Consider the following 15,316-nt stretch of genomic DNA (forward strand, 5'->3'; position numbering starts at 1 on the left):
GTATGCATTCCACTTCTTTCTGCACCCCCCCCCCCCCCAGTCCCCTGGGGACTTCATTGCCATTGCATTGCAAAATAGGCCCCCCCAGGGCCTGTGGGGGGTTGGGAGCCACGCGGAGCCGCTTGTCCTCCCCCCTCGCCCTTCATTGCGCTGCAGGAATGGGGTTGCAGCAAAGGAGGCACATGGAGCAGGCTGGGCCCAGCCTGGGGGGGGGTCCCTGTGCTGCCCTTGCTCCGGGCCCATGCCACCCCCCTGTGCATCGCCCAGCTCTGGGGGGCTCAGCCCTGCAGTGACTGGGGAGACAGGAGCCACGCGGAGCCGCTTGTCCTCCCCCCTCGCCCTTCATTGCGCTGCAGGAATGGGGTTGCAGCAAAGGAGGCACATGGAGCAGGCTGGGCCCAGCCTGGGGGGGGGTCCCTGTGCTGCCCTTGCTCCGGGCCCATGCCACCCCCCTGTGCATCGCCCAGCTCTGGGGGGCTCAGCCCTGCAGTGACTGGGGAGACAGCTGCCTCTTTTGGGGGGCTGTATCCCCTCCTGGCCCCTGCGGAGAAGCCCAAGTTCAAATCCTGAAGCCGGGGGAAGCTTGGCCCGGGGGGGGGGGGTGCAGATCCATGGGAATTTTCAAGGCCTCGTGGGCCAGATTTGCTCTGGTTGCTCCCAGGAGCGTCTCCACCGGCCCCGGTCCCCGGGATCAACGCCTGTCCTGAGCTCCCTCTGTCCCAGTGGGGTTGATTGGGGCTGAGCTCCCGGCGGGGGCTGGGGCTGCCCTGCTCTGCCTCATGCCCATGCTTTGGGGCCGGGGGGGTGGCATTTTCAGGGGAGGGAAGAGGGTTGCTCTTGGGGTCTCTGCCCCCCTGTGATGGAGGGTCTAGGGCAGCTGCCCCCCATGGCTCTCGTCCCAGCTGCTCAGGCCCCGGGCCTCTCCGCAGCCCAACCTCCAGGCTCGGGAGGGCCGGCAGGGCTTGCAATGAAGCAGCTTGTGCCAGGCCTCGCCCTCCTGCACCCTCTGGGCTCTGACACCGACTCCCGCTGTGACCTTGAGCCTGCCTCTCTTCCCGCGCCGCCCCCACGCCTGCTATCTGCCCGCGGCGATAATGCTCCTTCCCTGCCGTGCTAAAACCCTTGGATCTATGGAGGAAAAGTGCAAGTCCCGTTATCTCCAGCCCGCAGCTAAGAAGCCCGTTCAAACCCTCCGCTCGCAAAGCCTTGGGTACACAGCAGACACCCGTGCTAAAGCCCCTCTCTCCTCCCAGGAAGGCAGGATGGGTGGAGGGGCCTGGAGCAGGCGGGGGGGTGTCCCTGACCCTTTAGGGGCCTTAAATCTTCCTGGGTTCAGCTTGGGGGTGCTTAGGGGGGCAGGTGACCTCCTTTGTATCCAACCACATGTATATCCCTGCTGAGTCTTGCCCTTGGCTGGGGGCGAGAGGAACCCAGGAGTCCTGAGCCCGGCTGCACTGGAGGGTCACCTTGCCTGCTGCCCTTCTTCTCTAACCGCCCCCTCTCCCCCTTCCAGTAACTGCGACACCCCCAAGCGAAAGCGTCTGGGAATGATCCTCAAGAGCGCGTCGCAGGACTCGGTGTCCTCGGAGGCTTCGGATGCAGGTGGGTGCCGGGCTGCGGTGGGGACAGCGTGGCGGACGGTCCCTGGGAGTGCAGGCTGGTCCGGGGGTCTTCTAGCCCCCCCCATATCTAGCACCCAGCTGGCTAGGACCTTGGTGCCAGGTTCAGTGCCATGCGAGGGGCACAAGGTGCCGGTCTGGGCCCCCTTTCCCTTTAAGAAAGCTTTAGGACTTCTGGGTTCCCCTCCCAACTTAAAGGGAGCATTGTCTAGTGGCTGGAGCCATGGGACCGGGGCAGCTGGACGCCTGGGTTCTCTCTGCCGCTGCTCAGCTGCTTTCCCACCCGTGCCCCCAACCGCAGCGAAGCCTGTGGGACGGTGCTGGGAGGCTGGAAGGGGCCGGCTGTCTTCGTGTGCGCTTCGTGCTGCGATGTTCTCTCCGTGCACCCTCCCCACCCCCTGCTTGACTCCCGGCCAGCCTGCCGGCCTGCCAAGCCTCTCCCGCTTCCCCGAGAGGCCGGGGGAGATGGCTCTGCTGCCCTGCCTCACCTGCCCATGTCTGCTCTGTGCAGGTGTCGGGCTGGATTCCCCAACACAAGAGGACCCCGATGCCCTCGAAGACGTGTAAGTAACCATCCCCTCTTTGGAGAGACCCCATGGGGAATGAATGCTCCTTATCTCCTTCATGCCCCCCACCCAGTTTCCTGTCTCAAACTGCCTGGCCCAGACCATCAGGCCTGCTCCACGTTCCACCCCAGAGGTGGCTGCATTTCGTTCAAGGTGGAAGGATTATGGGCTGCAGCTTGTTTGCATGAGGACATCTCCTCTGCACAGCTGGCACCTCACCAGAGCCTGCCCCCCCCCATCAGGGTCCTTCGTGATGCTTTTGGATGAGTCTGGGCAGCAGCGTGGGGTGTGTCTGCCTGGAGCACGGACCTGGAAGGCCCTCGGGCCTGGCTGCCTGGTGCGTTTCTCAGCCAGGCCGGAGGAAAGGCTCAGTGGCTCCTGTCCCCCGTTGCAGGGGGACGTGCCGGGAAACCAGGCCCGTGCTCGTGGGTCTAACTGAGTTTGTGCTTTGCACAGCTCCAGCTCGAAATAACTTAGCAGGGACAGTAAACAGGAAGTCGGTGGCTTTGTGCGCTTCCTCTCGCTGGTGTGAGCCCTGGCGCGGCTCTGATGGCAGTAGGGTCCTGTTTGGTGTGGAGGTCATGTCTGCCTGGTGCCCACCTCCTGCTTGGCCTGGGTTGGGAAGGCAGCGAGGACCCATGGTGGGGAAGGGGGGAGGGTCTCCATCTTCTCCCTCCAGCCAGAACAAGGGGCTTGGGGCCCTGCAGCTCCTGCCTGGGGAAGCTCTAGGGCTAGGAGGACCTTTGAGATGGCTGTGGCATGCAGCTCCCCCCTCCCTCCCTGTTGCAATCCAGCACCTGCCCGGAGGGCTTGCAAAAGGTCTCCCGCCCCCCTGACAGATGCTCTTTGGAGCCGCGGGGCCGGTCTGGATTCCTGCACTCCCTCCCCCCGTCCCATCTGGCGTCTTTGTGGGCCCCAGCCGCACACGTGCTGCATGGAAGTGCCCTCCCCGGCGTGCTTCCCCTCTCCTCCTTTGTGTGCCGGCTCCGATCCTCCCCCCGGTTGCCCCAAGCCTTCGTCTGACATATGGTGCCCGGGGCGCCCGCAGCCTCTCCCCGAAGCGCTGCTGATTTGCATACAGGTGGAAAGCAGCCCGTTGCCGTAGCAATGCCCCAGCCATCCGGAGCCAGCTTGCAAGAGGCCCCAGCCTCGGCTTCCCCTCCTGGGGGAGCTTTGTCTGGCTCTGCTCAGCCAAGCCCGGCTGTAATTGCCTCGCAACTAGGTCAGCGGTAGCAACGGCTGAGCTGCCGGCTTCTCCTGGAGGGGGGCACCTGGGTCTTTGGTGAAACCCAGCGCTCGCCAGGTGTGGTCCGGCCCCATAGATGCCCCGTCCCCTTTCGGCTGCTCAGCCCCGGGGGACCTGAGGCTTGGAGGTGGCTGACATGCATTGCAAAAGCAGCCTCAGATCTTAAACTGGAGCTCCCAGGCACGGAGCAGCTCCCGGGGCCTCTGATCGGGGCGCCCGGCACTTTGCTGTCTCCTGTCCAGACCCGCAAATTGCAGGGAGAACCCAGGTGTCCCAGACCTTGCTGTAACCCTATTGCCCCAAGTGGGCTGGGGCAGGGGGTGAGATGTAGGGACACGAGTCCCCTGGGTTCATTGTGAATGGTTGGAGATGCTGGTCCCTTCTGTGGTACTGTGCTGGCCCCGACCCCTAACAAGCCAGGATCCTGGCACCTTCCCTGCACCCATCTCTGCCTGCCACAGCCCTGCTGTGCCAGCTGGCTCTGAGCTTCCCTGCCCTGAGACCAGCGTCCTCACGTGTCCTCCTTCTCTCCCCTGCAGCTTTGAGAAGGCCATTCAGGAGTCTGGGAAAGTCATCAAAGAGTAAGTGCCCAGGCATGTCTCTGTCCCCTACCCCTGCCTTGCAAGCCCTGACTCAGTTCCCTTCCCCTGGCTCTGGCTTGGGTCAGTAGGGTTGAATTGCACCTTTCTGAGGAGGGGGCCCCCATGCACTGGGGACACTGCAAACCCCATAAATCCTTCCCTGCGGGGCTGCATCCTGCACCCTGGATGCTATGGGCAATTTGCCATGTCCTGGGCTCTCGGTGGAGGGAGGTGGCCGCCTCAAGCAGGAAGCCTAGGCTGGCTCTGGGCCTCTTCTCCCATGCACCAGGCCCCCCTCGATGGGCACTGAGGGCTCCTGAAAGGGGAACAAGCCATGCATGTGACCCCTGTACCTCTAAAGAGCATCTCATGAGGAGCACGTGCAGGCTTCCCTGCTCATGGGGTTTCCTGGTGTGGCCGGTGCTGGTCAGGGGTGTGTGCAGCACCTTGGGAAGGGAGGTGGGGTGCATCTCATGGGGCTGGATCGCTGACTCCTCTTCTCTTCCTCTCTGCAGCAAATTCCCCATGCGGAGAATCCACTCCCTGCCGGTGAGTCCCCTTCTCCCCGCGGGTCTGACTGGGCTGATGCTGTTGCAGGGGCTCCAGCTCTCCAGCCAAGTTTGGGATCTGGGGCACCAAGTTTGAGGCTCGGGAGCTGGTGGAAGCTGCAATGTACTCGCCACCTTTTAGCTGTCCTTGGCAAGAGGCTGCCCTGAGGGGCTTGAATGGGCATGAGGATGGGCAGGGTAGGAGGATGAACTCCCCCCAGCCCCCATGGGTGGAAGCAGTGGCTGGTAGCTGGAGAGGGAGGACTTCTGTCGCTCTCGCATGCAAGGAGCCGCGCAGCTACGGGCTTGCAGGTCCCCTCATCCCTACCTCCTGTCTCCCAGCTGAAGCTCCTGGGCACCAGCCCTGCCCTGAAGAGCGTGTCCAGCCCCCCGACAGCCAGAGATCGCCGCGCCCTGATGGAGAACAAGGAGAACGTAAGTCGGGATGGGGGAGCTGCTCCCATTGAGGTTGTCTTGGAGGGCCCATTTCCATGTCTAGATGCCCCCTCCCCCAAATATAAACTGGTGCATTGAATCCCTTCTCTTTTCAATCGGAAGGAGATGCATCTGTTTCTCGCACCATGCTTTCTCCAGACAAGGTGCATATGATGTATGAATAAATACATGAGTCTTGCCATTGTATGGGGTGGTCTCTGCTGTCAGGCAGCGCCGCTTGGATTTTGCAAGGACTGCAGAAAATAGCTGTTGGGCGTGTGTTTATAGTGGGGTAGGATCTGGCCCTTGGAGTCTGGCTGGCAGGGGTGGCCACATGCATGCACCGGGGTCTGCAGCAGCTCTGCTGCACTGGACAGCATGGCAGGGGGAGCTGGCCTAGAGGGATCTAACATGCAGGCCTCTTCTCTTCCCAGGAGGGCGTGTTCAAAATCCCACTGAAGCCCACGCCCCGTAGCCGGCTGCACACCTCCGATGGGGCTGGCAGCAGGGACCCCTTTGCACAGAGACCCAACTCCGCCCCGGACCTCATGGTGAGAGATGGGGGGTGCCTGGTGGGGTGTGAGCGCATGGCTGGTCCTGTTGGAGGGCTGGAAGGGACCTGAAGTCTTGCAGGAAATGGTTGGTGGGAGAAAGGGCGCTGCCGGCTGTGCCAGTGCATGTGACCCCCTCCAGGTCCACGCCCCAGGCATGCAGAGCACATGCAGAAGTCCCAGTCTCTTCCATTGCACTCTCCTTACTGGGGGAAACTGGATGCAGGTGGAGAGGCAGCAACTTGAAACTACTATGAAGCTTGTGGGGGCAGGAGCAGACTGCCGTTGTCTGAGATGGGCAGCAACGAGGATGCCAGGCTAGACCCTGCCCTGTGCTACTCTGGGAGCCTGGGCCTCGTGCTCCTGCCAGCTGCAAGGACCACGAGCTTGGATCGTGCCTTGTCTCTGCATATCCCTGCTCTGCCGCCATCCAGTTTGAGGTGGCCTGATTGGAGCCCAGCCTCGTAGGGGCTCTCGTGTCAGACCCACAGCCCCCAAGCACACGGTAACCTGGCCTCCATCCCTTCCCAGTACGGCAGCCCCGAGAAGGAAAATGTGGCGATGGAGGCTGAGAGCCCTGTGTGTCTGCGCCGCTCCTCCCTGACCTCCTCCATGAGCGACGAAGAGGACGATGGCTTCATGGAGATCCTGGATGACGAGGAGATGAAGGTAGAGGGGCAGCCCTGTCCTGCCCTGGGGTCTGCCTCAGGCTTGGTGGGGTGGGGACAGGCTGGCTTTCTTCTCGCTGCTCTTAGGAGGGTGGTAGCTCTATGTAGGTATGAAGGGCTCTGGCCCGCTGCTATCAGGAACCACCCTGCTAGGGTAAGGCAGATGCATGCAGCCCTGTCTTCCCTGAGTTATAGGAAAGTCCGGCAAGAAGGGACCTCTCCAGGGCACATCTAGTCCAGCCCTTGCTCAAGGCAGGGCCAGCCCTCGCTGCACCATCCCAGCCACATCTGCGCAACCTGCTCTTGGAAACTGCGAGGGATGGAGACTGCACCACATCCCTAGGGGCCTTTTTCAGTGCTTAACTCTGCTTGGAGTCAGTATTCCTCCTCATTGCCAGCCTCAGTTTCCCCTGCAATGAGGCCATTGCTCCTAGTCCTGTCCCCTCCAGCCACAGAGAAAAGCCCATCCCCAGCCTCTCTGCCATTTCCCTGCAGGGAGGAGAGATTTAATCATCAAGTCCAGATTCAATCCCCACCAACCTCTTCCACCCTCTGCTCATTAGTCTTGCTTCCCAGGCCCCTGGTCACTCTTATTGCTCTGTGCTAGGCTCTTTCCAACCTATCCACGTCCTTCTGACAGTGGGGGGCCCAGACTTGGATGCAGTTTTCAGGGGAAGTCTCCCCAGGGCTGATGCACATCAAGGGAAGCGATTCCCCTGCTCCAAGTGAGAGTCCTGTTCATACAGCCCAGGAGGCTGCTGGCTGTGTTTGCACCCAGAACACATGGCTAGCTCCTATTCCGCCTGTGGTCCTTTTCTGCAGTGCTGCAGCCCCACCAGCCATTCCCCAGGCTGCATTTGCTCATGCAATTATTCCATCCCAAGTGCAATCCTGTCCTGGGTGGACCATTACGCTCTGGCTGGGGGTGGGAGAAGCCCGGATGCTATTTGCTGTATGAAGAGGACTGCTGCTTGCAAGGGCAGGGATTCTTGTGCGCTAGGTAGCACCTGCTTGGGGTCCTGGCTCTCCTTCTCAGCCTGCACATCAAGCAGGACCTGATTTACATTGGAAAGTCTCCAGTGGAGATCAGAAGTGGCTTGAGCTGGGAGAGAAACCAGGCTGGGGCTAAGCTGTCACTGTATCTTGCAGCCTCAAGGGGTTTTGGGTGCTGGCAGGACTCCCCTCCCGTCTGAGTCACCCTGGCCTTGTCGCTTCTTCCTCAGAGCGAAACCAGCGTCCCTGCGGGGATGAAGAACCTGCTGATGGCCCCGCTGGTGAAAAAGGAAGAAGCCGATCTGGTACGTGGGAGCCCCTGGATCTCCCTTCCCGCAGAAGCCTCTCTGCTGTGACCTAACTCATTCCTGGCTGGCGATGCCAGTTGCTGGGGTGGTGGGATGCTTGGCATGTCTTCTCCCCTGGCTGGTGCAGGATGATAGCACCAGGGTGGTCCCTGCCAGCCTGGGGGGCTAGGGGGTGCAGGGGTTGTGATCCTGCTCCTGGCTTTATTGCTGTCTCCAGGGGTCTGGAGTGCACAGATTGGGTGCTGCACCCAGGGCCGTGGCAAATGAGGTCTCGCCTTCATCCCAACAGGGGTTGGCAAAGCCCAGCAAATGCCGCCAGCTCTTCCGGTCTCCCTCCATGCCCAGCAGCGTGATCAGGCCCATCCTGAAGCGGCTGGAGCGGCCGCAAGACAAGGACACGCCGGTTAAGACCAAGCGGCGGAAGAGTGTGGCAGCCACCGCCGTCGAGGAGGAGCCGGTGAGTGACACGGTGGCTGCCTTGGAGGGGAGGCACGGGTTGGATTCCCCCTCGTCCAGGCGCTGGCACGTGCCTCGGGCACACGGCATCGATGCTGGGTGGCTCAGAGCCCGGGGGCAGAGGGGCCAGCCCCATTGGTGTCGGTCTCTTGACTCGGTGAACACAGCGGGTTTCGGGTTTCTCACCACTTGAAACTCCAGCATCTGCACCAGACAAAGCAGGGTAGAGATCAAATTGAACCTGGCTTCCTGGAACATGCAGCCACGACAGTGGGCAGGAGCCTGCAATCCTGTGTCCTCGGTGCTGATAGAGTCCCTTCCTCGGCCCTGTTCTTTCCAAGCCAGGGGAGGCTGCTGGCTGCAGCAAGCCTAGAAGTGCTCGGGACTGGCACCTGTCCTAGCTCACCGTCTGCTCTCGCTTCCTTCCAGAAATCCCGGCTGCTGCGCTCCAAGTCTCTCTGTCACAACGAGATTGAAGAGGTCCTGGACAGCGATCACCGGGAGCTCATCGGGGACTTCTCAAAGGTAGCGGCAGAAAGAAGAAGCGTGTGGCGCTGTATTTAAGGGGAGGCTGCTGCTGGCTAAGTGAAAGCCCTGCGTGTTGCGGTAGCCTTGGAAATATCATGGGTTTGTGTTGCAAGTGCTGCAGCTTCTAGCCACTGCCTGAGCCCCCTGGGGAGAGAGGTGACTAAAGTGGACCAACAGGAGGGGTGTAGGAGATCAGCAGCGGCTTGCTAGCTCAGTATGTTTGGTCCTGGGAAAGAAGGAAGCACCTGAGATGCAAGGGAAGCTCCTCTTATGGTGTCCATTTTTGCAGGCTTACCTCCTGCAGACGGTGGAAGGGAAACACCAGGACCTGAAGTACATCTCCCCAGAAATGGTAAGGGCTGCCCAGACGCCAGGGGCTCCATCCAAGCTGCAGCCATGGGCTGCGATGGTCTCCAGCCGTGTGGCAGCAGAGCCAGGGGAGAGGCATGGGGGTGACAGAGCTGTCCTTCTCCCTGGCAGATGGTGGCAGTCCTCAATGGCCAGTTCAACAGCCTCATCGACAGCTGCGTGATCGTGGACTGCAGATACCCGTACGAGTACGAGGGAGGCCACATCAAGGTGGGGACAGTACCTCCCAAAGAAGCAGCCAAAGCTGCTTGGAGCGGGTGATGTGGAAAAGACCAGTGTTTAGTGCCTTTAAACTGGGTGGGGGGGTGGGATGCTGGAGAGCGAAGCAACTAGTGACCAAATGCTCTCGTGTGAAACATAGGCACCAGAATATAAGCTGCTTCCCTCCTTTGCAAGGGGACTCTTGCTTGGCTCAGTCTCTGCCTTCGTGTGTTGGGCTCGCTCGCCTCCTGGGAATATCCTAGACAGGAGTCGGCACTCAGTACCATAACACGGCATAGTCCACACAGGGCTCACTCAGTTTGGAGACTTCTTCTGCAGCCCCTGCTCTCTGAGATGCAGAGCACCTCCCTTCTCTTGGCAGGGGGCCGTGCACCTGCCGCTGGAGCAGGACGTGGAGGACTTCTTGCTCAAGACGCCCATCATGCCGTTCGACGCCTCCAAGAGGGTGATCGTGATCTTCCACTGTGAATTCTCCTCTGAGAGGGGGCCCCGAATGTGAGTGACCGGCATGTGGCCTCCTCCTCTGCATCCCGACCTGGCCGGGGGGGGGCGGGAGGCTGGGGCCAGGTGGGTGGGCTTTAAGGACCCAAGTTAACTGTGCCCCTCACAGTTTTTGATCCCGGGCCTGACTCCCACCCAAGTGCCAGGGACTAGAGCACAGGGAGACACGTGGCCTTCCCTGAGCAGTTCCACCCTGGCAGGCTGATTTCTATAACAGACCTACGCGGGTGTCCATTGGAAGTGGCTTAAGGAGGATTAGTTGCTACCCTGAGCCTCCGCTCTGCCTTGCGCATCCTCTTCCTATAGCAGATCCCCCTCGGGCTATTCCAGCTCGAGGCACCCTGCTCCCAGGGTCTCCCTTCCTTGCACCCAGGCACAGCTCTTGTCCAGGCTAGCATCAGGCTGGTAACCACATTGAAAGGGAAAGGCATATGGCTTGTGGGCCGTGCTGCTGTCCTGCTCCACCCCAGAGCTGAACGCATTCCCCGGCCTGGCAGTGTGGGGTGGAGGGTGTTATGAGCTCACCCAGCGAGTAGGGACAGGGCGAGGGAAGGGGCTCTGATCTCCCGTGGGCTAAAACATTAAAGTCTTGGTGCAAAGTGACCCCAGTCACTGACTCTCTCTCGGCTGTGCCCCAAAGGTGCCGGTTCGTCAGGGAAAAAGACCGCTCTTGCAATGAGTACCCCAGCCTGTACTACCCTGAGCTGTACATCCTGAAAGGGGGCTACCGTGAGTTCTTCCCCCAGTACCAGGTGAGCCCCGGCGGAGCCTGAGCCCTGAGGGTGTTGCTCCCAGCCAGGCTGGAGCATCCCGGGTCTGTGTCAGAGGCGTGAGCCAGCTGACCCAAGAAGTGAGGTGCAGGGGATAAGGCATGGGGCTGGGACTCTGGAGGCTTGGGCGGCGGGGGAGATCTATTCATGTCTCTGCCGCTGACTTGCCGAATGACCTTGGTCAAGTCACCCCCTACTCATGCCTCTTGTTTTCCCCCTCAGTAAAATGGGTGGGTGACACAGACTGTCGTAGTAAAATGGGCTGGGGAACCATGCTACGATCTCGGGCATGGACTCTGACAGATTGGCCACCCCTGCTCTAAAGCCGCTGAGCCAGGACTTGTGGCCACACCCCTTCAGTGCCTCTGGTCTGCAGCGTTTGCCCCGGCGCTGGAGGCTGTCGGGGGCATTACCAGAAGTGCAGCAGTGATGAGCCACTTCGCACACCTCAGCTGTGGGTTTCCCGGGCGGGCGTTATAGTTTGGCTGGAACCAGAGCACTCGCTCCTATTTTCCAGGAAGGTAGTGGTAGCAAAGGAGCCGGGGCTGGCAGGCTGTCCCATGGTGGGACCACAGCATCCCCACTGACTAGCTGGAGCCTCAGTGGGGCCGAAGCAGTGCACAAGCACGTGTTCGCATGTCTCTAACCCCTAGCATGTCCACCTCTGCCCTGCAGACGCACTGTGAACCCCAGAACTACCGCCCCATGCACCACGAGGACTTCAAGGAGGACCTGCGCAAGTTCCGCCTCAAGAGCCGCACGTGGGCCGGGGAGAAGAGCAGGCGGGAGCTCTACAGCCGCCTCAACTTCTGACCGGGCCGGGGCAGGGGATGCGGGAGGAGACAGCCGGGCAGACATCACGGAGAGACTTGCCACCCGCCCCAGCGCCTGGGGGTCGGCTCCCACCACCAGAGCCCGTGGCTCTGATGTGCTGTTGGAGACTTCGCGGGCATTGAGCCTTGTGGATGCTGCCCTGCCCCACGCCGCAGACCGGATTCCCCACTCAATGCTGTGAAACTGCGGCGGTCGGCACCTGGATCCTCGTTGGTGCTTTGAACTGTGAGCCAGAAACCCTCCGTCCATCCAGGAGCATCTCCAAACAGCGACTGATCTACCCTCTGGTGCCTGGGATGGTCTTTGCCCCACCCGGCAGAGCTGCTTTGTTACCCAGGAAGGAGAAACCCCGGTGCTGTGCAGGCTCCCTGCCCTCGAGACCCTGCTGTAAGCACGTGGGCTGTGTCCTCGGTCACGGCAGGGATTGCTGTCTTGGGATGTTTTTGGAAACTGCGTTTTGTGCAAATCATGACCATGATCCATAGCTTGGGACAGGATGAATGAATGTCCTTGGCAGGGGGGAGGGGAGTTGCCTGCATTTTGGAGTAGAGCAAGGACCCTGGCATCAGGCCTGTTTTAGAAGTGAGCCGAGTTGTTTTTTGGAGGGTTCAAGCCAAGTTATGCCCATTGCTGTTGGGTTCAGCGTGGCCCCAGCCTGCTCCAAAGTGCACATGAGCCTTTATAAGGACTTAAGAGTAACAAAGCAGCCAGTCCACATGGCAGAGACTAAGCTGAAGTTGTAGCCTGGGCTCCACTTCTTCCTCCTGCACCCCCAGTCCGGAGGGGGCAGGGCCTGGGGGTCAGAGCCAGACTGGGGCATTAGGATCCTTTGTGCAGCTGTAGCTAGGCGCTTGTGTGGACTCGTGTCTGCCTTGGTGGGACTATCCCAGCTGCTCGCAAGTGGTGCAGAGAGGCTGGAGCAGTAGCTTAACCCCCTGGGGCATAACCATTTTCATACGGCCTCTGCTTGCCGTGGTATTGGGGTCCCCCTTGCACACGGGACCCCCTTTGGGAAGCAGGAAGGTCTGGGCAGATGCTTCCCAAGGAACAACTCCTTAATTTAACTGTGCTGGGCGCCAGGGCGGGGAAGAGAAGGGCCCGAAGGCATGAGTGGAGCAGCATGAGCCTCCATCCAAGCGCCAGAAACACCCCACCGGGGACAAAGCACTTAAACCCAAGTTGCACCCAGGGCATGAGACCAGAGGCAATGCTGGGGCCTGATGCATCTCGTGCCTGCACTGGCATAAATCCAGAGTTAACTGCATTGGGGTCATCCTGACCCCCCTCCTTGGGACATGACCTCTCTAGGTGCACAGGGCCCAGCTCTGCTCAATATTTAAATATTTGATTGAAATGATTTTTTTAAGTCTGTCTGAGGCCAGGTAGAGATGGGTTATTTCTGGTCCCTCAAGGGTAGGGGTTAGGGGTGGGTATTGAGGAAGCCCTGGCCTTCCAGTGCAGTGCATCTGCGTGTGTAATAACCAAAGGGTGAGTCTGGCCATGGGTGCAATAGGAGTGGGTGGAAGTGCAGGGGACCCGTGAGCAGGCTTTTGGCCCGTGGGGCAGGGGCAGGGGCTGGGGGTTTGGATGTCTGGATGTTCTGCGTGTGTTTGGGTCAACTGAGCTTTTAATGGATGTGGGAGGAAAGATCATGGCCCCTGAGGCAATAAACTGCTGGGTCCAAAACCTGCTGCCTCCTGCATGTGGATGTTGGGGAGTCTGAGCAAGGGAAGGGACCTCGGGGCTGGGGCTCTGGCCTCTTTGGCTTGCCCAGAGGCCCCGTGACTTCCTGGGCTTGATGCTGATTAGAGCTGGGTGCTCCAGGTACCTGTGGGCAGAGATAAGCACACACCTGCCCTAGGTTTGCTACTCCCAGAGCAAGCATGCAGTGCAGATGTCATGCTCGGCCCAGGCCTTCCCCATCTGCCTGGGTGTCACTTGCCCTGATGGCCACCACCTGCCCAGGCCTTGAGATACCAGTCAGCTCAGCAGCTGGTGAAGGGGGGCAGCAGCCCGAGTTTGCAGCCAGCCTGGGTATTTTTACTGTGTTGCCAGAGGGAAGCAAGCACTTGGCATGCCCATCTTGCAAATTGGAGGGTTGGACCGAAAAGAAATCTCAGGAGGTTCAACAAGGACAGGGGTGAAGTCCTGCACTCGGGATGGAGCAATCCCATGCACTGGGACAGGCTGGGGGCTGACTGGTCCTCTGCAGAAAAGGACCTGGGGGTGATGGGGGACAAGAAGCTGAACAGGAGCCAGCAGTGTGCCCTTGGTGCCAAGAAAGCTACTGGCATCCTGGGCTGCATTGGCAGGAGCATTGCCAGCAGATTGAGGGCAGTGATGCTTTCCCTCTATTCAGCATGGGGGAGGCCACATCTGGAGTCCTGTGTCCAGCTGTGGGCCCTTACTACAGAAGGGATGTGGACACATTGGAGAGAGTCCAGCGGAGGGTGATGAAAATGGTTGGGGGCTGTGGGACATGGCTGGTGAGGAGAGGCTGATGGAATTGGGCTGATTGAGTCTGCAGAAGAGAAGACCGAGGGGGAATGAATAGCAGCCTTCACCTCCCTGCAGGGGGGCTGCAAAGAGGATGGAGCTGGGCTAGTCTCAGTGGGGGCAGATGACAGGACAAGGAGCAATGGGCTTGAGCTGCAGCAAGGGAAGTTGCAGTTGGGTATTAGGAAAAACTTCCTCATGGCTTGTGAGAGTGGTGATGGTCTCCATCCTTGGAGGTTTTTCAAGACCCGGCTGGGCAAAGCCTTGTCTGGGATGATGTAGTTGGGGCTGGTCCTGCTTGGAGCAGGGGGCTGGACTAGATGTGACCTCCTGAGGTCCCTTCCCCCCCCCCCCTCCTTGTCTAGGATTGTACAATCCTGGCAGTGTCTGCAGGAGAGCCAGGCTGCTGCCTTTGAGGCAGATGAGATTAAACCACACAAACCACTGCCCGAACCGGTAGCCAGGGCAGAGCCCCAAGCCCAGGTGGCTCGTGTGTGCCAGGAGTTAATGTCTGCAGGCGGCGTGGGAATCCTCGTGCACTTTCCAAGCTTCATACACAGCCGTGGCCTCCGCTGACTCAATCTGTGTCAGTGCATTGATTTGTAGGGAGAAATCCAGCATGGAGCTGCTCCTTTTCCTTGTAAACCAACCCTGCATCCTCGATCCCTTAGACAGCCCCAGCTTGCAGGGCTGTGCCCCGAGACCTCCCTGAGCTGCCCTGTGCTAGAAGTGGTGCAGTCTCCATCCCTATGATTTTCAAGAGTCTTGGTTGGGATGTTTTAGTGGGGGCTGATCCTGCCTTGAACAGGAGCCAAACCAGATGTGATCGCCTGAGGTCCCTTCCAACCCAGCTTTCCCTGGATCCAGTGATTTTGGTCTTGACTATGAGCAGCTGGTTGGCTGTGGAAGCCATGGCCTCCAACACTGCCTCCATGCAGCTCACTTTTTTTTTTTTTTTACTGACCTGTCCAGCCCAAGCAAAGCCAAGGCTGGGAGCAATTCATTGCTGTTGAGTTTGCATTTTAATGAAGAAGTTTTGCATGTTTATGCAAAACATCTCTGGCTGTGCAGAGAAGGGCAGCGCGGATGAGGAGGGGGTGGAGGGTGTCCCAAGGAGGAGACGGCAGAGGCCAGGCCTGGGCAGCGCAGATAGGAGATGTGAGGGGGGACAGGAGAAGGGTTTACAACACACTAGACAGGGAAGAGAAAGTCTCTAGGGCTTTGTTACTGTCTCACCAGACAAGAACAAGGGGTGCAGGATGAAAGTAGCAGGTAGCAAGTAATGCCAGGCAGGTCTGTTCCCCAGCAGGGCATTAAAACGTGGACAGAGCATGACCGCTAAGGTGGTTTTCCTACTTGCACTTTCTTGGCAGCGGGTAATACCCGGACTGAGGTCATGCATAGATAGTTTCCTACTTTCAGCTCCGCCGGGAAGATCTTGGCCACACACTGACTTTATGCAAATGGGAAACTCCTCCCTAGCGTGCTCCTGCACCGTACAGCTGAGGGCAAGCGAAACTCAGGAGCATGCAAACCCCGAGCCTCCGGGTTTGGGCCTGCACGTAGGATGCCCGCCAAAAGATTTGAAAGGATCTGAAGCCCCAGGTGAGGGCGGAGGATGCTTG

At 59.8% G+C, this 15,316-nt stretch overlaps 1 protein-coding gene across 2 annotated transcripts in view; it reads left to right on the forward strand.

The window, feature by feature from the left end:
- CDC25B (cell division cycle 25B) overlaps nucleotides 1-11,620 on the forward strand; it is a 24,305-nt gene extending 12,685 nt beyond the window's left edge. The window contains exons 1-16 of one of the 2 annotated variants that reach the window (XM_006031631.3): nucleotides 354-1,210; nucleotides 1,514-1,602; nucleotides 2,131-2,182; nucleotides 3,971-4,012; nucleotides 4,528-4,561; nucleotides 4,903-4,995; nucleotides 5,430-5,546; nucleotides 6,078-6,215; nucleotides 7,438-7,512; nucleotides 7,805-7,972; nucleotides 8,401-8,496; nucleotides 8,789-8,851; nucleotides 8,980-9,078; nucleotides 9,452-9,585; nucleotides 10,232-10,343; nucleotides 11,037-11,620. In XM_006031631.3, the coding sequence (XP_006031693.2) occupies nucleotides 1,095-1,210; nucleotides 1,514-1,602; nucleotides 2,131-2,182; nucleotides 3,971-4,012; nucleotides 4,528-4,561; nucleotides 4,903-4,995; nucleotides 5,430-5,546; nucleotides 6,078-6,215; nucleotides 7,438-7,512; nucleotides 7,805-7,972; nucleotides 8,401-8,496; nucleotides 8,789-8,851; nucleotides 8,980-9,078; nucleotides 9,452-9,585; nucleotides 10,232-10,343; nucleotides 11,037-11,174 (1,566 nt within the window). In that variant the 5' untranslated portion in view covers nucleotides 354-1,094 and the 3' untranslated portion in view covers nucleotides 11,175-11,620. Of the gene's footprint in view, nucleotides 1-353; nucleotides 1,211-1,510; nucleotides 1,603-2,130; nucleotides 2,183-3,970; nucleotides 4,013-4,527; nucleotides 4,562-4,902; nucleotides 4,996-5,429; nucleotides 5,547-6,077; nucleotides 6,216-7,437; nucleotides 7,513-7,804; nucleotides 7,973-8,400; nucleotides 8,497-8,788; nucleotides 8,852-8,979; nucleotides 9,079-9,451; nucleotides 9,586-10,231; nucleotides 10,344-11,036 lie in introns of those variants that run through there. The other variant, XM_025213290.1, reaches the window with a different exon arrangement.
- Nucleotides 11,621-15,316: the final 3,696 nt, after the last annotated feature.

This window comes from Alligator sinensis, unplaced genomic scaffold, assembly GCF_000455745.1.
Source record: "Alligator sinensis unplaced genomic scaffold, ASM45574v1 scaffold1408_1, whole genome shotgun sequence".
Taxonomy (NCBI): domain Eukaryota; kingdom Metazoa; phylum Chordata; order Crocodylia; family Alligatoridae; genus Alligator; species Alligator sinensis.